Source organism: Sarcophilus harrisii, chromosome 5 (assembly GCF_902635505.1).
Source record: "Sarcophilus harrisii chromosome 5, mSarHar1.11, whole genome shotgun sequence".
In the NCBI taxonomy this organism is placed as follows: domain Eukaryota; kingdom Metazoa; phylum Chordata; class Mammalia; order Dasyuromorphia; family Dasyuridae; genus Sarcophilus; species Sarcophilus harrisii.
Window position 1 is genome coordinate 15,049,644 of NC_045430.1, and position 20,643 is coordinate 15,070,286.

Here is a 20,643-nt window from a genome sequence, read left to right on the forward strand (position 1 = left end):
TTCCCCCTAGCCTGTCTTTTCTTTTGTCATCCTATCCCTTCTGTCACAGATACACTTAGGTACTTGCCTCCCCAGCTGCCCATTCTTAATAAGAGTTGACATCACTCAAATTGAATTGAATTGAACTTTGGATATTGAGTTCCAAAAACTCTAACCTTTCTCTGAAGCAAGTCTCCATCTCATGCCTGGATTCAGTTTCCTTATCTTTTTCAAGAAAATAGGCTTTACAGCCTCAATAATTCCTTTTTTTAATCTAACATCTATTGAATTGGTGATTAGGGAAGAAGAAAGCTATCCTTTTGTCCAAAGGTTCTGGTGCTAAATCAGTCTGCCCATATTTATTAAGCACCAACTAAATACTGGGGATACAAATACAAAAATGAGGCAAAGCCAGACCTTGGCAACTGCTATTCAATCAATCAACAAGCATTTATTAAGCTCTTGCTGCATGCCAGAATACAAAGGGACAGAAAAAGAAAGAATGCCTACCTTCAAGGAACTTTAAATTGTGGGAGAAGAGATAATATATTCATATATAAGGGAAAAGGACTTATAAATTCCTAGATGAGAAAATTCCCTTTACCAATGTAGGCTGGCACCTTCTCTAAAATTTGTAGTCTTAGAGAGTTGCCAAGATCACTGAAAGGGTAAGTGACTTGTCCAGGATCACTTGGACATCTCAAAGGCAAGAGTTGAACTCTTCCTGCTTTCAGAGACATTTCTCTGTCTAGACCAAGCAATCATTCATCCAAATAGAAATATGGAATCTTGGGGAGGGGGGGGGCACTAGAAGAAAGTGCATAAATCAGAAAAAGTCTCCTGTAAAAGGAAATACTTAAACTGAGCTCTGAAGGAAATAAGAAATTCTATGAAATGTGCAGGGAAGGCACTCTAGGCAAAGGGAAGGCAAAGGCACAGAGGTGAGACAATTAGGGTATTATGTGGGAAATTCTCCATGCCCACTTTCCCTTTTTTAGAGGGGTGCTTCTGATCCCCTAATTCTTCCATATTTTTCTCCCATTTTGTCTCAGACCTGATTTTATCTTACTTCTCTGCCAAGCACTTCTCTTGCAGCCACCAGGCAGAGGAAGAATTAAGAGGTGGTGGGGACTCATGATCTTTGTTTCCAGCTCTCTTTGCAGAGGCAGCAGAATTCATTTGTCTTGTGTGGAGGTGGGAAGAGTACCTGACATGGGGTGTGGGCAACTTGATGTCTCTGATGTGACAGAGCAGACAGCTGCATTAGAGGGGAAGACCCACAGGTGGACTTGGCCAAATTCCCCGGGATGTCACCTAGATTCCATGTGAGATGTTACCATTTGGTAATGGGAAGTAAGTATAGGTCAGTCTTTTTAAGATATTAGGAAAACCAAGTTCACATTTTAGTACCTGGAAAAAAATTATCAGCAAACTATGGAAAGAAACCCCAAACTGACTAAAGTTCCCCTAAGAAAAATTGGATTTCACCAATGCTACCTCTGCTCTCTCCTCTTCTTACCTTGTTCAAACTGGTGTATGCATCAAAATCTGGTCCTTATTACCTACTTCATAAATTGCAAATGGCTTCCTCTTACTGAATAGGGTTCAAATTGCTTTTTGGGACATTCAAAGCTTTCTGTGATCTGACATTGCCATATCTTTCCAGACTTGTTTTATTTCCCTCTAGGCATTCCACACTGGAATAATTTGCAATCTCCTCAACTTAGCTCATCTCTTTCCCTGTACCCTCTGTACCCTCCCTCTTGCTCTTGCCTACTGAATTCCTACCCTTTCTTAAAAACCCAACTTACAGAAAGCTTTTACTGATCCCTTAAGAAAACACCAGCCTTCCCCTTTGGACCTCAGCTCATACCTCTCTGGTACTTTTATACTTTAATAGATATTCTTATTATAAGTCTTATTTCCATCCTAGAGTTATAAGTTGGAATATTTTCAAGTAGTTTCAATAGTTTTGAATGGACCAAGGCGCACTTTATCAAAGGATCTGACTTCAGAACTGGAAGGAACATCAGTTTATCCAGTCACTTAACCTTTCTGTGCCTCAGTTTTCTCATGTGTAAAATGACAGGTTTCATTTTGTTTCCAGCTCTAGATCTGCACTATCACTAAGTCACTTCTATTGTCTTATGTAATCTTCATTTGCTCCTTAGTAAAATGGACATCACAATTCATGCTGTACTTCCATCCCAAGGGCAAGTGAGGTAGTAGCAAGGAAATCATTTGGGGAAATAAAATTAAGGAACAGGAAGGCACCTCAGGTGTCACCTAACATGTCTGATACAGGAAGCCTTTCCACAGTAACCCCCACAAATACTAATCTATCTCTGCTTGAAACCCTCCATTGACAGCAAGCTCACTGTCCCCACAGGCAGCTGGTTGGTTCCACCATGGACAGCTCAAACTATGAGCACATTTTTCTTCTCATTCTCCCAGTTCTCCTTCATTACTTCCTATGCCTTAGGGCTGCCGCCTCAGAGGCCCCTGACACCTGTGGTCATTGCTGAGATCTGACGGTGGTCCTCAGGCTGGAACAACTGAAGTCTCCTCTCTAACTAGCTGAAGAAGAAAGGAAGAATTTCATTTCAGTTTTGTCTAAAAACTCCCTTGAAAACCCTTGAAAAACCACTAGGGAGAATGACACACTTAGAATGAAACCTGGGAGGTACTGTAGGAATGAAAGCTGTGAAGTATTTTAGGAGGAAGAATGTCAGAGCTGGGAGGGACCCTGAGAATAGGGAATGTCAGAGCTAGATGGGGCCTAAGAACAGGGATTAGAATAGGGAATGAAAGAGAACTCAGAATATGGAATATCAAATCTGGGAAATCCATAGAACATAGAGTAGCAAACCTGGATGAGATCTCAAAACTGAGAATGTTTGCACTTAAAAGGATCTTAGACATCAACTAGCTCAGTCCCTTCAGTTTGCAGAAGACAAGGTAGGGAAGGAAGGAAGGAGGGAGAGAAGGAAGAAAGAAGAGAGGAAGGAAGGAAAGGAAAGAAAAGAAGGAGGGAGAGAGGGAAGGAGGGAGGAAAGGAAAGAAGAAGGGAGAGAGGGAGGGAGGAAGGAAAAGAAAAAAGGAGGGAGGGAGGGAGGGAGGGAGGGAGGAAGGAAGGAAGGAAGGAAGGAAGGAAGGAAGGAAGAAGAGGAAAGGAAGGAAGGAAGGAAAGGAAAGGAAAGGAAAGGGAAAGAGGGAAGAAAAGGGGGAAGGTGGGAAGGAGGGAATAAAAAGGAAGGAATGAAGAAAAAAGAAATAAGGAAGGAAGGATGGAGGATGAAGAAAGGAAGGAAACTAAGGAGCCTGGAGGGACAACCCATTTCTCTTTTTCTGTCTTATCCTGTCCCTGCCATTTCCTGTATAAAGCTCTGCTGATTTATCCACAGTAAAAATGCAGTCACTGCAGCATCCAGAATACCAGTCAGGACTGATTGTCTAGCTGGGGAAACGTGGGCAATGGGGCTCTCTGTCAGTGGCTAGAGACCTGCAACCAAGATTCTATTCATTACCTGCTAGGCTGTTTATATGATTGTTGTCAGCTCTCATCATTCATTTGTCTAAGGACTTGCAGGAGAGATTGAAGGAGACAGGCATGCCTTCCCTGCCCCACCCTGCCCCAAAATAAGATTCTATGATTAAGTAGAGGAGGAAAGAAAGAGAGAAGGGGGGGGTTAAGAAAAGAGGAGGAATAGCGGAGAAAAGGAAAGTTCCTCATCACTTGATGGTATAGGGGGTATAAGAACCTTCAACAGAAGTAGCATAATAGTGCTTTCTTCCTTCTTTCCTTCCTTCCTTTCTTTCTTCCTTTCTTTTTTTCTTTCTTTTTGAGTAAAGAAGTCCTGGGTTCAAATCCCATGTCTAACATATTAGCCATGTGAATCTGGGTAATTAATTCATTTCACTGAACCTACATTTTCTGCCTTGGAGCTCCCCTCCTGCTCTACATCTGAGTCTATGATCCCCTCAGACCTGTTTGCTCATCTGTAAAATGGGCAGTTGGATTAAATAATCTTGAAGGTCCATTCTTAGAGACTCCAAAGTCTCAGAGAGTCTGTGATTTAGTGACTTGACAGAAGAGAGAGAAGAGAAGAAAAAAGATGAAGGAGAGAAGTAATAGAGTTGCTCCAAGTGCCCTAAGGTCCAGTAGCATTGTAGCTACTCCAGCTCAAATAGAACAGAAACTTCTTTCAGGCAGAGACAAATCTTCCGTTAAAAAGGGAAAGGAAAGGTTGTCTCTGGCTTTCTGTAGAAGTGAATTCCCAGTAGGAAAATGCCATCCTGTCTGGCCATATCCATAAGTAAGTTATAGTCTAAGCTAGAAAGGATCTGAATAATAATTATCATCACTGCTGTTAATAATTAGCATTTAGGGGCAGCTAGATGGTGCAGTGGATAGAGTGGCCCTAGAGTCAGGAGGACTTAACTTCAAATCCAGCCTCAGATACATAATATCTTCTATCTGTGTGACCCTGGGCAAGTGACTTAACCCAACTGCCTTATTAGAGAGAGAGAGATGTAGAGACAGAGACAGAGAGAAGCAGAGAGAGACAGAGATAGAGAGAGACAGAGACAGAGCTCTCTAAGAAGGAAGAAATAGCAAGGAAACCATGGCTATTGGATCAAAGAGTATGTGGTGAGGAAAATAAGAAGAAAGAAAATCTAGTAAGGGGCTAAGTCATTATATTTGGTCCTGGAGTTAATCAGGAGCCACTGAAGTGAGAATAATGAGTTCAGTTTTATACATATTGAGCTGAAGACATCTACTGGACATCCAGTTTGAGATGTCTCCAAGACAGCTGGAGATGGAGATGGGAGGTGAGCAGAGAGGTTGGGGTAGAATGAGTAGATTTGAGAATCATCAGCATAGGGGTGGTAATTAAATCCATGGGAGCTGATGAGATCAACTAGTGAAGTAGTACAGAAGAAAAGAGGGCCCAGAATAGAATCCTAAGGAACACCTCCCATTAGATGGTGTGATCTAGACAAAAATTTAGTAAAAGAGACAGAAGAAGTGGTCAGAAAAGTAGAAGGAAAACCAGGAGAGAGGGGATGTCCCAAAAACCTAGAGAGAAGAGAATTTCAAAGAGGAAAAAGATTCACGTGTTGATCTCATAGCAAGGCTGCAGTGAGGTATGAGAGAATAAGGATTGAGAAAAGACCACTGAATTTGGCAAGTGGGATCATTAGAAACTTTGGAGGGAGTTTCAGTGGAATGATGAAATTGGAAACCAGACTGTAAGAGGTTAAGAAGGGAATGAGAAGAGAGAAAGTAGAAGCCCCTATTTTGGAAGTATTTGGTTACAAAGGGCAGAAGACAGAAAGGATATAGAAAAGGGAGGGGAGGAGCAAGTGAATGGTTTGGGGGATTTTTTTTTTCAAAATGGGAAAGACATGGAAGAAGCCAGTGAGAGGGAAGAGAAGCCTCATTTAAAAGGTCTCACCTGGTTTTCTCATCTGTCCCGGCCTCATTTCTATCCTTCCTGACTTGTCTATCCTGTTCCCCTGCTTAGATTTTTAAACTCCTGCCTTCCTCGTCCCCAGCCACACCCCTACCCCCAGCCCCAGCAGCAGATGACTTAGTCTTCTGAACAGACCGAAAGCCATCTGGTCCGCCCTCCCTCAGCTGCTCCCAGCTGTCCCTGGGAACTTCTCAACAACATCACCCACTCTCTCTTCTTTCTGCCTGGACACAGGAGACCAGGCCCTTCTGTCCTTACCAAGACCCACTCTCCCTTTCTCTGCTCTCAATCCCATCCGCTCTCATACTTTCTCAAGGAGTCATCCCCTCTCCCTCACACATTCTCACTTTTTCCACTGGCTCCTACAATCAGACTCAGCTTTCCCCAAACAGAGGGAAGCCTTTCCTTAATTGGGAGACAGCTTGGGGTAGTAGATGAATTTAAAGTGAGGAAAACCTGAGTTCCAGTCATATCTCAGATACTCACTCGCTGTAAAATCTTGGACACATCACTTTTCTTAGCTTTTCTCATCTGTAAAATGCTGGAGGTTAAGCTCTACAGTTGCTAAAGGTCCCATATTGCCAGTTCTAGATCTATGATCCAAAATCCTAATTCATGAAAGGCCCCAAGAATCTCTCTCCAAATTAGCTTCTGGTATCACCTCAGATAGGAGCCATTGATTAAAATAATTATTTCACAACCCCAAATTGTCACAAGTCCCTACTCAACAATAGACATAGAGGGGAAAACGTCTAACTATGAACAACACCAACTGAGAGTAGCTTTTGATGGTCTCTTTTTTTTTTCTTAGAATCAGGGCAAATTGTCAAAATTGAAAAGTGTGAGTATTTATATCTTGAAAATTGGTACACAATTCAAGTCAGAGCTTGGTTTATTATTCTGTTGATTGTCTAGACTTAAGGTGATAAAGGAAATGTTAATGATGAAAATTGAGATGAAAAATGATCATGCATACATGTTTTTAGGGAGCTTGTTGTTAAACATTTACCTACACAACTTTGGCTATGGAATATTGCCATTGTTCAGTAAGACCCTATTTGGAACTTACTTGGCAAAGATACTAGAGAGGTTTGCCCTTTTCTTCTCTGGCTTATTTTACAAATAAGGAAACTGAGGCAAACAAGGTGAGGTGACTTGCCCAAGTGACCCCAACTAGTAAATATCTGAGATGGGATTTGAACTGAGGGAAAGAAATCTTTCTTCCTGACTCCAGGTCCTGCTCTGTACTGTACGGTGCCTCCTAACTGCTGGGGTATGGAATGTCCTGCCTGTACTCTTCTCAAACCTTCATCAAGAATACCCCTGAGGCAATACAGATGAGTCTCACAAAGATTGGATAAGGATGGAAAAGTAGGCAAATGGGTCAATAGTTATTCCTATTCTTTTTCTCTCTTTCTCTCTCTCTCAACTGTTTTGGTAAAAATAAAATCCAAGATTATTTTTTCCCAAGCTGAAGCAACACTTAGAGTTTCTCACTCACTTTTTCTAGAATTCATAATAATCTCTTCTCTTCTGCCAGAAGAGAACTGGTGAGGAAGAGCTCCCTTTTTTGTGCATCCGCTCACCCTGCTATTGGACAACCTAGTGTTTCTCTGTACAGAGCCAAAATCTGGTTACCAGGAACCTAAAGGAAAGGTGGCACAGTTCAACAGGGAGGAAAGTGGGTCTGAATCTAGGAAACCTGCCAAATCCTAGCTCTTCTGCTTAGTACTGGTGTGCTCTGGGCAAGTCAACTCATTTTTCTGGACCTCAGTTTCCTTACCTGTAATAGAGGTATAACAATAGCACTTAACTCAGAGGATTGGTTGTTGTGAGGATCAAATGATAGAGAAATAGATAGATAGATAGATAGATAGATAGATGGATGGATGGATAGATACATGAACAGAGAGGTGAATGGATGGATAAATGGAATTATAGTTAAGTGAATAAAGAGTTGGATAGATTGATGGATATTTAGACAGATAGATAGATAGATAGATGAACAGAGAGGTGGATGGATGGATAGATGGAATCATAGATAAGTGAATAAAGAGTTGGATAGATGGATGGATATTTAGATAGATAGATAGATAGATAGATAGACGAACAGAGAGGTGAATGGATGGATAAATGGAACTATAGTTAAGTGAATAAAGAGTTGGATAGATTGATGGATATTTAGACAGATAGATAGATAGATAGACAGATAGATGAACAGAGAGGTGGATGGATGGATAGATGGAATCATAGATAAGTGAATAAAGAGTTGGATAGATGGATGGATATTTAGACAAATAGATGACAGATAGATGAACAGAGAGGTGAATGGATGGATAAATGGAATCATAGATAAGTGAATAAAAAGGTGGATAGATGGATATTTAGACAGACAGATAGATGTATGGACAGATAGATAGAAAAATAGGTAGATATGGATATTGATATCATACATATATGTATGTATATTTTGAGATATATTTTATGTGTAATCTATAACAAATGAGATTATATTACATATGTATATGTGGATATGGGAGACCCTGGCACAAGACTGCCCAGCAATTGCATGCCCTCACCAGAGAAGGTGCTGTGCTCTATGACCAAAGCATAATTGAATTGGGTCAGAAGAAACGCAAGATGTGCAAAATTAGAGAAGCTACGCTAATTGTTATAGGGACTATTTGTATCCGACCTGTGGCAGAGCATTCCGAGTCATGTTGTTTGATCAGCCACAGTAAAACACACTATAGCTCGACCCTAACATAGTGATGTCATTTTGGTCCTCTTTGAGTATGAAGGACAACAACCAATATATATCTTAGCAAACCTTAATGTGCTAAATAAATGCTGATTATTATTATTAATCTCTGCACATCAGTCTCTTCACCTGTAAAATGAAGTGATAGGACTGGAAAGGATTGCCTTTCTTGCCTCTACATCTACAACCCCATGATGAAGTTGAATATGATTAAGTATATGAGCTTAATTGGGCTGAGATTAGGCTGAGAAAGTCAAGCGATATGCTTTTATGAGGCATTTACTATAGCAAGATGCTAAGTGTTGAAGATACAAGGAAAGGCCAAAGACAGACCTGCCCTCAAGGAGTTCACAGTCTAATAGGGAAGACGATGTGCCAATGGCTACATACAGACAAAATCAAAGAAAGGCCCTCTCAAGGGGAAGGTATGAGCCTTGGGAGAAACCAAAAAGACTTCCTGCAGGAAGGGGGACTTTATCTAAGATTTGAAAGAAGCAAAGAGAAATTGAAGGAGGGAAGAATGATTTCTAGTTAAGAAGATCCGGAAGGTGACATGGAAGAGATACCTGAACTGAGCCTTGAGGGAGGAAAAAAATTTCAACTTGCATATATGTCTGTGTTGAGGGGAAGAATGTCAGTAAATCATTCCAAGCAACAGAAGTGTACAAATGCTCAGAAGTAGGAGAGAGGGGGATAATTTTGAGGAATATGTCTGGAGAGGGGGGTGGTACAAAAGAAAAACCAGAACCAGACTGTGAAAGACTTCAAATAACAGGCTAAAGAATTGGAACTTTATTCTACAGGCCATAGGGAGCCAGGGAAGGCATTTGAGCAGGAGTGCCATTATCAGACCTGTGCATTATGAGGATGACCTTGGCATTAGGATAAAAAGGAATAATTAGAGAAGAAAAGTATAGAATTTTCTTAGTTGACAGGACTTGGAAAGTGGTGAGAGAGAGAAAAATCAGATGTGAATCAGAGCCTGGGAGCGTGGGGGATAGTACCATGTAAGTAATTGAGTAGCCTAGAGTCAGTTACCCACAAAACTCAAGTCCAAAGTCAATACTCTCCTTAATCAATAAACCATCATTAGGTAAGCACCCACTGTGTGCCAGACATTGTTCTAGGCACTGGATCCGTGCCCTACCAAACGGCTCCGGGATGGAAAGTGTCTGAATGCAGAGCAAGCCAACCAAATGAACCCCTTCATTTACCCCCACTTAAAAAATTACTTGATTGCCTCCTAGGCCGGCCTCAGTGTGTGTTACACATACATCCTCCGTGGGAGCTCATTTACTAGCTCTTTCAGCTTTTCATGAATATGGAAGAAATAAACGAACGTCTGGCCCACTGCTAATGATCAGGTTTCCATGAGCGGCTCATTGTACCACAAAGAAAGGAGGCAGCAGTTGTTATTGTGGGATATTAACATGGTTTTTACAAAGCTGATGAAACCTCCTCTTAAGCTACTTAATACCTGCAAGCTGAAATTTCCCGTCTTCAAATGGTTTGTCCCTGGCAGCAGCCACAACCAGCTTGCCAAGGAAGCCGTCTCTGTGCTTTCCACATTGGCTCAGACCGTGCCCAGTTCTAGGAGGATTCTGGGAGTCGGTTGGAGGGTCTGAGCAAATGACCTTAGGGATTTTATTTCCATTAGGTTTATTGGTTGATGGCTAGGGTGACTTAGGGGATAGCTGGTACATGCTTGCCCAGCCAACCCATGCAAGCCAGGAAACCATTCCTGTGGGTCCCTGGGAAGGTCTGAGCCCCTCTTCCCCACAGCCAGTGCCAAGGAGAGAAGCCAGGTTGTCTCTTGGAGAAATGGCTAGCTGGTGAAGGCGTTCTCTCTTGGACCTACAGTTCCAAAGCCATTCTACTCCCCATTTGGTTGGAGGCACCAGCTGCCAGAGGGGTCACTGTAAGATTTTCAGTTCCTGAGGCAAGGTCTGCGTTGGCAGGAAGGATGGCTTATGTGGCGTCTGGTAGGAGGCAGACTAGATGGAGAGGAGGCACTGGTCTTCCAATCAAAAACCCTGTACTCCAGGTACAACTCCCAACCTTTATGTATCATTCTGGACGTATTGTCTAAACTTGCTGGGTCTTACTTTTTACATCTGAAAAACGGAGAAAACACTTCTATAAATGCTTTAAAAATGTGAATCGATCCAGTTCAAAGGAACTTCATTTTTCTGTGTCCTGGACCTGTTTCTGGCACTCAGTCTGGGGAAGCGTTCTCAGAATCATGTTTTTGGAGCTGGATTTAGAATGATAAGATCACAAATCATCTCTTGGTTAGCAGCCTGATCTTGGATGAGTCACAACCTCTCTACGCCCCCCCTACCTCAACGATAAAAGGAGGAAAGCATCCTTCTTCATCTCTTCTCCAAGGCCGAGCTGGGTCATTGTAATTAGCCATGGCATCTTATTATGCTTTCCATTAACATCATCGCAAACACTGGATACATTGCTTTCCTGGTTCTGCTTCCGTCAGTCTGCATGAGATTATCTAAGTCTTCCTAGGTTTGTCTGAATTATTCCTATAGATCATTCCTCATCACACAGTAATGTTCCATTATTCAGTCATTCACCAATGGAAGGGAACCCACTTTGTTTCCAGTTTTTAACTACTACAGAAAGTCAGCCCTTTGGCAAATAAAGACAACCGACCTTAGTATCTAGTTAGAGAAAATATTTAGCCTCAGGTGTCTGCAGGCAGTACCCTGGATGAGTTCTTTAGCAAGCCACCTGTAAGAAACAGTTAGGTATGGTGGATAAAGCACCAGAAAACCCTGGATTCAAATCCTGCCAGAGAGAGGAGCTAGCTGTGGGATCTTGGGCAAAGCTCTTAATGCCTCTGGGTATCACTTTCCCCATCTATAAAATGGGAGGGTTGCATGCTATATCTTCTAAGGTTTCTTTCAGTTCTGTTTTTTTATTAATTTTTTTTGTCTTTGAATTCTAGTACCTGGCAACTAGTGAGTCAGTCAACCAGCATTATTGAGCACTTTCTGTCAGGTCCTGAGTTAAGCAATGGAAATAGAAAGAAAAGCAGATTAAAAAACAAACAAAAAAGAAACAGGGTCTTTGCCCTCAAGGAGCTTACAATCTATTGGAGAGTGAACTTGGAATACAAAACATACATAGAAGAGATCTCAGAGGAGACAACCTATAAGGTCCCTTGTAGAAAGTGTGATCTCAGCTGCATCTTGAAAGAGAGAACAGAAAGAAGGACAGCATCCCAGGCAGAAGCAACAGCCAATGAAAACGTACAGAGTTGGGAGATGGAGCATAGTGTGTCCTGTGCATAATGAATGCCTATTGATTAAATGAGTGATTAGAAGCTATTATGTGCCAGCACTGTGCTCAGCACTAGTGAGACAGACAAAAATTAAAGCCTCTTCCCTCAGTTATCAGGTGTTGCTCCCTCCTCCCAGTGACCAGGATCAACTCCTCATAGTCATTCTGCTACTCCCCTCTCCCTCATCCGCCACCCAACCTGTTATTAAGGCCTGTTGATTCTCTCTGGGCAGAATTTCTCATATCGATCTCCTTCCCTCTCCCACATCCACCAAGTTAAGTCAGGCGAGAAACCTTCACTATTTTTTTAAATCAAAGTTCTATTGATGCTTCTTGGGTTTTTTTACATTTCAATCTATTTCAGGTGGATGTATTCTGAATCTGTCCACCTTCTAAATCTTTTCATATAACAAGCAAGCAGCCCATCTAACGGCACCTACGACAATCTGCCGCCATCATCTCTCACTTTTCCAAGAAAAGAAGGGAGGCACATTTCCTTATCTCGCCCCTATGCCAAAATGAGCCGTTACAATTACACAATCTTTTTATGAACATTATTACATATGTGATGGATTTTGTTTGGGCTTCATTACTTTTTTTGGATTGTTACAATACCTACCTGCCTCTAGACTTTCCCCAATCCCATCTAGCCACCCTGCCAAATTAATCTTCCTATTACACAGAAGTGATCGCGCTCCAAAACCCCTAATGACTCCCTATTCCCTTCCAAATGAAGTCCAAAGCTTAGTCCTGATTTACACAAACTGGATCCCACTGACATTTATAGGTTTACCCATACCTTTTATAAACTGTTATTGTTCAGTTATTTCTTTCTAACGCTTCGTGACTCTATTTTGGGATCTCTTGGCAAAGATACTGGAGTGATTTGTCATTTCCTCCTCCAGCTCATTTTACAGATGAGGAAACTGAGGCAAAGAGGGTGAAATGACTCTCCCAGTGTCACATAGCTAGTAAGTATTGGAGGCTGCATTTGAACTCGGTTCTTCCTGACTCTAAGCTTGGCGTTCTGTGCACCACGGCACCATCCAGCTGCCCTTTTATATACTTTACTCCAGTCAAACCTGACCACCCACTGGTGCATGAACACATCTCACACCTTCCTAATTTTAGGCCTCTTTTGCTCATCCTGTCCTGTAAGCCTGGAATAGCCTCCTCCTAGTCTAGTTCCACCCAAATTTCAAGGCCCAGACCAAATGCCATCTCCTCCATCAAGATTTCTTAGCTTTCCTATATGTCAAGCAGCATTCCCTGAGTCTGAGGTCAGCTCTCTATCCACCATACAATGGATACCTCTCATGTTGCCTCTCATGAATTTTATATAAACATATATATGTATATATGCACACATACATATGGATATATCTGTGTCTGTGTATACATATATATGCACATATATAAAATACATATGTAATATATAAATATATATCATATAGTCTGGCCCAGCCCAGTGAATATAATATAATGTATATATCATACTAGCATGTAATATCATATAGATATTTATATTGTATTGCATTTATATATAAACTAAATATATGTATATATATTTACAATTGTTTTTCAGTTATTTGTGTGCCTTTTTATCTCCCTATAAGATTTTAGGATCATTGAAATCTAGCACAGTATATCACACATAGCAGTATCTAATATAACCACATCCTACTTAAGCCTTCTAATTAGTCCCACCATATTCAACTTTAAGTGAAACAACCTATTTCCAGGGGACAGTTAGTTCTGTAGTTCTATAGTACATGGAATTATCTCATTTGTATATAAGGCAACCAGCCCAATGACATTAGAGCAGGATTCAATTCTATCATAGCCACAATATCATTGCCGAATGACATTTGTCTGGACTAGGCAGGATATGACTGTAAAATTTTGTTGACTGTTGAATGATCATTCAGTGTGATGTCCATGTTAACATGTTTTATTGTTATTCTAAGGTTTTTAATGGTTCACAAATGTCTGTAGGGTGATTCTCCAAACTAGAGGATCTGAAGAACCTCCACATCCTATTCCTCAGTCATTGTTAGGGTCCTATGACCTCTGGAAGGTTCCATGACCTCTAACCAGCACAACAACAGAATAAGCCAGGGCCCGACTCTGTTATCAAAGACTTTGTGATACCCCCAGATAGAGAACTGATCCTCATAGAGTGCAGACTGAGACGTACTTTTTCATTCTCATTTTTTTTTCTTGTTGCTTTTTTTTAATTTTTGGAAATGGCTAATGTAGACATAAGTTTTTTCATAATTCTTATCATTTTTCTTGTGTTCTTTATGGATAGGGAAGGGGAGTAGAAAGAAAGGGGAAATCTAGAACAGAAATTTTTTTTAAATTTTGAAAACTTTGTTTTAGAGTCATCGTCATCCAAACCCTTAGATATTTTCATGTGCCTGAGACTTCAGGCATTTTATAACACAGCCCATTGCACAAGACTTGCCCAGGGACACATAAAATACCAAAAAACCAGGCAACAAAGGAATCCTGCTCAGAAGCATCAGAGAGAGACACTGATCTTCCAGGAAGAGATTTCACCTGGTTCTCTTGCTCCTCCTCCTGCCAACATCATCAGCAGTGCAAAGGCCACTTTGCAAACCCCAAGCCAGGGGTGCTTTCATCTGTGGCCTACAGACAGTCTCAGAGTGGGAGAAAAACATTCCAGCAGCCCCCCTCACCTCAGAACTACTGGCATTAATTGATGCCCTTCTTGTTCCCCAGCTTAGCTGCCCTGCCTTCCTGGCTGCTCCCTACACCAGAGAATTCACTGCATTAGCTATATCAAGTTGACCAGTGCTTAACTATCTCTTCAATGACAGTCATCAGACAATAATAAAAACTCTTCTTGCTAGTTAAGGCACAGATAACCCTTGGGAGGATAGTTCTAAGCATAGAATATTCAGGGAAGCCAGGCCTTTAGATCCGTGCTATGAGTCTGTGACCGCCCAATGCATTAAAGGGAAAGTTTGGGGATTGTTCATTGGGGGGAAGGGGCGATGGATTCCTAAGAAGCAATAAAGGCAGAAGGAGACAAGTGGGAACTGGGGTTCCTGGTGGTCTTCTGTACTCATCTGTTCTCTCCTTCCTTGTTTTTCAGGGAATTTTAAAGGTCTGTGTAAGCAAATCGATCACTTCCCTGAGGATGCAGATTATGAAGCCGACACAGCAGAGTATTTCCTCCGTAAGTGCACTGATTCTTCCTCTCAATAGTGGGGGGCAGGGGGTAGGGGGGGAAAGGTGATAGTATCCAGTGATCTGGGATCTCTGCAGGAGAACCTCACCAAAAGTAGACTCAGAAGTCAGCTCTTACTAAAGTCTCTGGGCAAATTTAACAGAGCCAACCTTTGGGTATATAGCCATGCTAGGAGACTGTACCAAATGCACTCTTTGATGTGTGATCCTGAGCAAGGGGGACTCAGGGGCACCATCTATAAAATGAGTGAGTTGGACTGGATATCCTCTGAGGTCCTTTCCATCTATAGATCTATGACTGTACCCACGTGGTCAGTGGGAAGATCCCTAAGGTCCTTCCAGTCCATGATGGAGGATCCTAATATCCTTCCTGTGTGACCTTGGACACATCATTAAAATTCTCTACATCTCAGTTCCTCAGCTGTAAATGGGAATGCTAACCTTTCCATTGACTGGCTGAGTAAAAGATTGTGAAAAAAGTGTTCTAAACCTCAAAGGGAATGAGGAATTTGAACAGGGAAAGATCAATCCTTCCTTCTTGGATCAACCAACAATCAAGTTCTTAAGATCCATTTATTAAGCACTTTCCATGTGCCAGGCACTTATTTATCTACCAGTTCCACTGAAGAAAAGAAGGGCAGAATTGGGTTTTTTCTTTGTTTTTTGTGTTGTGGGTTTTTTTTTTTTTTTGTTTTTGTTTTTGTTTTTGTTTGCAGTGGAAGGAAGGAGAGGAAAAATCAGGAGGGGGAAAAAATAAATGCTTAGTAATTAAAAAGGAAGAACTAAAACAAAAGTTACATACAAAAAGAAAAAAGAGGGCTAAGATTTTAGGGGAAAAGCTATCAAATAAAGCCAAAATTAAATTTTGGTATCATTTATTAATTGGATCATTAATTAATCAATCAATAAGTATCCATTAAGTTCCTAGTATGTACCAGGAATTGTGTCCCTCAAGAACTTCCATTGAATCAGAGAAACATGTATGGATATAAAACATATAGACTAGATACAAGGTAACTTGATTGGGGAACATGTTGCTATGATGACAAGGAAAGGCTTCATGCAGAACAAGATGGTGCTTGAGTTGAGTCTTGCAGGAAGGGAAGAATTCTAAGAGAAAGGGAAGAAGAGGGAGGGCATCTCAAGCATGAGGGATGGCTGGTACATGGGCACAGAAAAGGGAAATGAAGTCCCTCATATAAAAAAACCAGCAAGAAGGTTTATTTGTTTGGAATATAGAGTATGTGAAGAAGATGAATATGTAAGAAGACTTGAAAGGTTGTTTTGGGCCAGGTTGCAAAGCACTTAAAATTACAAACAGAGGTATTATCTTTGTTCTGGAGATAATAGGGAGCCATTGAAGTTTATTGAATAGGAGAGTGATATGTTCAGACTTGCACTTTAGGGAAAATCACTATGGCAACCTTGAGAAATATGTTTAATATGCAGAGAGAACCTAAGGAGATGTCTTATTCAGCTAAAAGGCAAGCAAAGCAAAGCAGTTTCCTAGAAAAGGAGATAGTGTAGCATAATAGAGAAAGCTTTGGATCTTAATTCAGAAAACACAGCAATGACATTGTCATCAACATAGACCAAGAGCTAGAGAGATCACCTCTTTCAGTCTCATTTTAGGAACTCTAATTCAATGTAACCAACATCCATTACCTTCTATGTGTCAGGTACTAGGTTAGGCTATGGCTATAGACAGAAAAAATGCCCTGGTCTCTGTCTTCAAGGATCTTATATTACAAAGGATAAAATAAAGGGGGAAAGTAAAAGAAGGAAAAATATATTTAAGACATTAACATTCAAAATGAGGCTGTGACCTTTCCAAGTTCACATAAGGAAATTAAGCTTAGAATGAGAATTTAAACCTATGTCCTCTGATTCAAGAAATAACACCACGTTATAACAAGCTGGAGATGTCTATCTTCATTCTTTCCCATTATATTTGATGATTTTTTCCAGATCATCTGGACATTTGGGACACATTTGCCCATATTGCCGAGTCTGGATAGCTCACCGAGGTTCTAGGGAAGCTCCAACAACCCTTTATATGCTTCCCACAGAATGTTCTACTAAAGAGTCTCACCAGAGTCCATATGGCACTATTCTTAATGGTCTCATGAATGTCATACCAAGAGTTCCATTATTAATTTTTTTAATCCCAAAATTAATACTCTGTTGTGAGGGCCAAAACCGACCATACTCGGTGGATCTGGAGATAACCTTTAACCTCATATGCAAAATTATACAAGTGTAATAAGCAAACAACATTTTACCAAGTTTTCATAGGTTTCATAGGAAGCTATTTTTAAGTATCTGAACTGACCCAAAATTATTAGAAGAAAACAAAATTAAAATTACAAAAACAACCCTTGCAAAAGGTGGAGGAGGAAGAAAAATTAAAATGGCTTCTTTTTTTGAAGGGAAGGTAATTTATAATCCCAAATGAGGACCCAGATCATGAAGGGCTATTCTTAAGAAAACTAGAACTTATTCCCTTACCTTCATGAGATAAATCAAAGAATCCATGGTGAAAATTCTTCCCATGAGTTCCTCAAGCAACCCATACATTTCTTCACTGGATGTCTTCCAATGAACATGTAAATCCAGATGGAGGTCCTAACACGATTTTTCCAGTGGGTACCTATGACACATAAGGATCCCATTTCTCTCACTGAAAAACATTGGAACATTCCAAATGGAATTCTGTACTTTCCCAAATCTAGGGCAAACAAGCTAGCTCCAAAAGAAATAGGACAAATATGGACCAGGTCATAGATGGGAACTCAGAAAGCCTTTCCCACAAGAGCTCTATGTTCTGTGCTCACCCAGGGCCCCAGTTCATCCCGTGAATACCAAAAGAGAAGACTCAGGCTCTTCTCATTTTTCTGGCTCTTTAAGCCCCTTCCCTAATGTAGGACTCCAAGGAAAATTCCTTAACTGGGGGTTAGAAAACTGCAACCCAAGGGCCAAATCCAGCCCATCTCCTATTTTTGTTTAGTTTTGGTTTTGAGGGGTTTTTTTTACGAGGTAATTGGGGTTAAGTGACTTATCCAGGATCACACACCTAATAACTATTAAGTATCTGAGGCTATATTTGAATTCAGGTCCTCCTGACTCCAAAACTGATCATGATCACTGTGCATCTAATTGCCCCATCTCGTTTTCATACAGCTAAGAATCCGGTGGGCTGATTTTGGCCCAATGACCATAGTGTACTGACGCCTATTCTAAATCAGACTTTTAAACTCATGATTTTTACACATCCCTGGTTATATAAAACAGGTATAGAAATCAAACATTTACTGATAATAAATCAAAATTTTGTAATCCCCAATTCATGTGAGCTTTAAGTTCAAGAAGCTTTGTTTTCAACAATACTTAGGTCTGCTTCAGATCGAAAACCTCCTCCTAAAGAAACTTATGAGGCATTTTCTAAAAAAGATACTAAACATGCAAAATATTTGTCAGGTATAAGAGCTTCTTTTGTATTTTCTCAACCACGAAAGAAATGCTTAAAGCAGAAAAAGATTCATAAGCATTCATTAACAGATACCTAATTAAAACATACACCCATAATCCATCTCCACCGTTAGAATCATTCCCAGAGATAAAGGTGCAGCGTCTATCCCCGGGTAGATATTCATCTCAGACCTCCATTTGGCTGAGCAATTTTTAAGTTCCAAATCGGCCGGCCAGCCAGGGAGGGTTGTTTAGACCTTTCAAGTTCAGGATGATCTGGCTGGCGGTCACCTTGCCCTCTAAGAAGCAGTTTAGCTTCAGGAAACACTTCCTGCTGGGTGGTCAGAATTAATTCAGGAGCTCAGGGATGCTTGCATTCACAAAGTAGTCATCACTGAGACTGGGAATATCCATTGCTGGGGATTACTGGTTGCTGGTGGCAGACCTCTGCCCAGGGAAGAAACATCCATGTAGAAGGAAGCATTCTGGGTCCCCCTTTCACCCAGGCAAGCACTTTTCTCATGGCCAGAAGACTAAATTTTGGACCCATTTTTACCGAGTGCGAGGGGAGAAAATTTTTCTGTCCCACACCACTAGAACTCAAAGGGAAAGGCTGGAAGACAGCCAGGTAAAAGAAAAAGAAATAAAGCCTTTGTCCTGTGATAGCCTATTGAGTGGGCAGCTCCTTCTGGCTGAGTCATCTTCAGTGTAACCCCAGGCCTAGGGACTAAGTGACCAATTAGGAGTTGCCTTGTCATACATTTCCTTTAGCAAGAGAACAGAATGAATGCCCAGCTCTAGGAGAAGTGCCCCAGTCCAGTTCCATGACAATTATAGTTTTGAAATAATTTTAAATATAAAAATTTATATTAAATTTTATATTAAAAACTTTAATGGAACTTAATTTAAAAGTACCACTCAAGCAATAGCCATACTATCTGTTGAGTCAAGTCAGCAAGCATTTATTAAATGCCTACTGTATGCCAGGTACCATGCCAAGTGCTGGAGATACCAGGAAAGACCGACCATAATCCATCTTTGAGGAATTGTCAATCTAAGGGAGGAGACAATAAAAAAAAATAGCTGTGTACAAACAAGACAGAGGCAGGATAAATTGGAGATCATCACAGAGGGAAGGCGTACACATTAAGGAAGAGCAGAAAAGACTTCTTGTATAAGGTGTGATTTTAACTGAGACTTGAAGGAAGCCAGGGAAGCTAAGAATCGAACATGAGCCGGACGAGAGTGCCAGACATAGGGAACAGGAAAACGTGTGGAAATGGGAGATTGAGAGGCTGACTGAGGAATATGGGGGGTGTCCCTGGACCAAATCATGTGAAGCTCTCCCCCTGGAGATGGACATGGGGAACATGAAAAGAGGGTCATTCCTCTCTGCTAGTGATTCAAATAATCTGTGCTGCAAACCTTCAATAAATGGCAAGGACACTTCATTCCCAAAGCCATGGTTGGGATCAGGTTACAAGGACCAGGGCCAACCTTTGATCTCATCTCTGTGAAACAAAGTCTGCCACATAAACACGAGCAATTTTGAGGATGTTATTTAAACTTTGAGTCCCACAGTGAACAAGCATTAAAGATGCCTCCCAACCCACATTTTCTGACTCCAAATCTGGTGTGACCAGTACAGTAGGGCTGGGTTACCTATTCCCATCTCATCAAATTGGAGGTTGTCCAAGCTAGAGGGGACACTAGAACTTCCAGGCATGAGACAGCTCTGAGGTTCCTTGCCAATTTAAGTCTCCAAACCAGCCTATGATCCTGTGAAAGCGGGGATAGAATGTGAGGGCTGAAATCAAAAGATCAGGCACTGAATCCTTACTATTCCCCTTTCCTCCTATACCTCAGTTTCCTCATCTGCCAAATTGGGGGTTGTATTAGTTGCCCCCAAAGGTCCCTTACAGCCTTGACAATCTAAGATTTGATGGCAGGGATTCCCAGAGGATCAGGCATTTTGGCACAGTGGATTCAGAGTCAGAAAATGAAGGTTAGGATACGACTTCCAATACTTCCTAGCTGTGTGATCTCAGGCAAGTCACTGTACCCCCCAAATGAGACACCTGGATAAGGTGACTTATAACGCCCTTCCAGCACTAAATCTTTGGTTCTCTGACCTCTCCAACTCCAAATCTATGATCCTTTGAGGCAAAGGGCTCTTGACTTCTGGGGACACAGAATCCAACTAGCAGTCTTAAAAACAAAATGTCAGCTAGATGACACAATGGATAGAGCACCAACTCTGAAATCAAGAGGACTTGAGTTCAAATACAGCCTAAGACACTTAACACTTTCCAGCTGAGTGATCCTGGGCAAGTCACTTGACCCCAACTGCCTCATCATCCAAAAATAAATAAATAAATAAAAGCTTACAATGCTCATAGAGATAAAGCCAAAAGGGGGATTAGAGATCATCTGTCCTATAAGGAA

At 41.1% G+C, this 20,643-nt stretch overlaps 1 protein-coding gene across 1 annotated transcript in view; it reads left to right on the plus strand.

Moving 5' to 3' along the window:
* Window positions 1-20,643, plus strand: part of CACNG2 (calcium voltage-gated channel auxiliary subunit gamma 2) — a 152,769-nt gene that overhangs the window by 115,418 nt on the left and 16,708 nt on the right. The window contains exon 2 of the mRNA XM_003771121.3: window positions 14,636-14,719. Coding sequence (XP_003771169.1) covers window positions 14,636-14,719 — 84 coding nt within the window. The remainder of the gene's footprint in view (window positions 1-14,635; window positions 14,720-20,643) is intronic.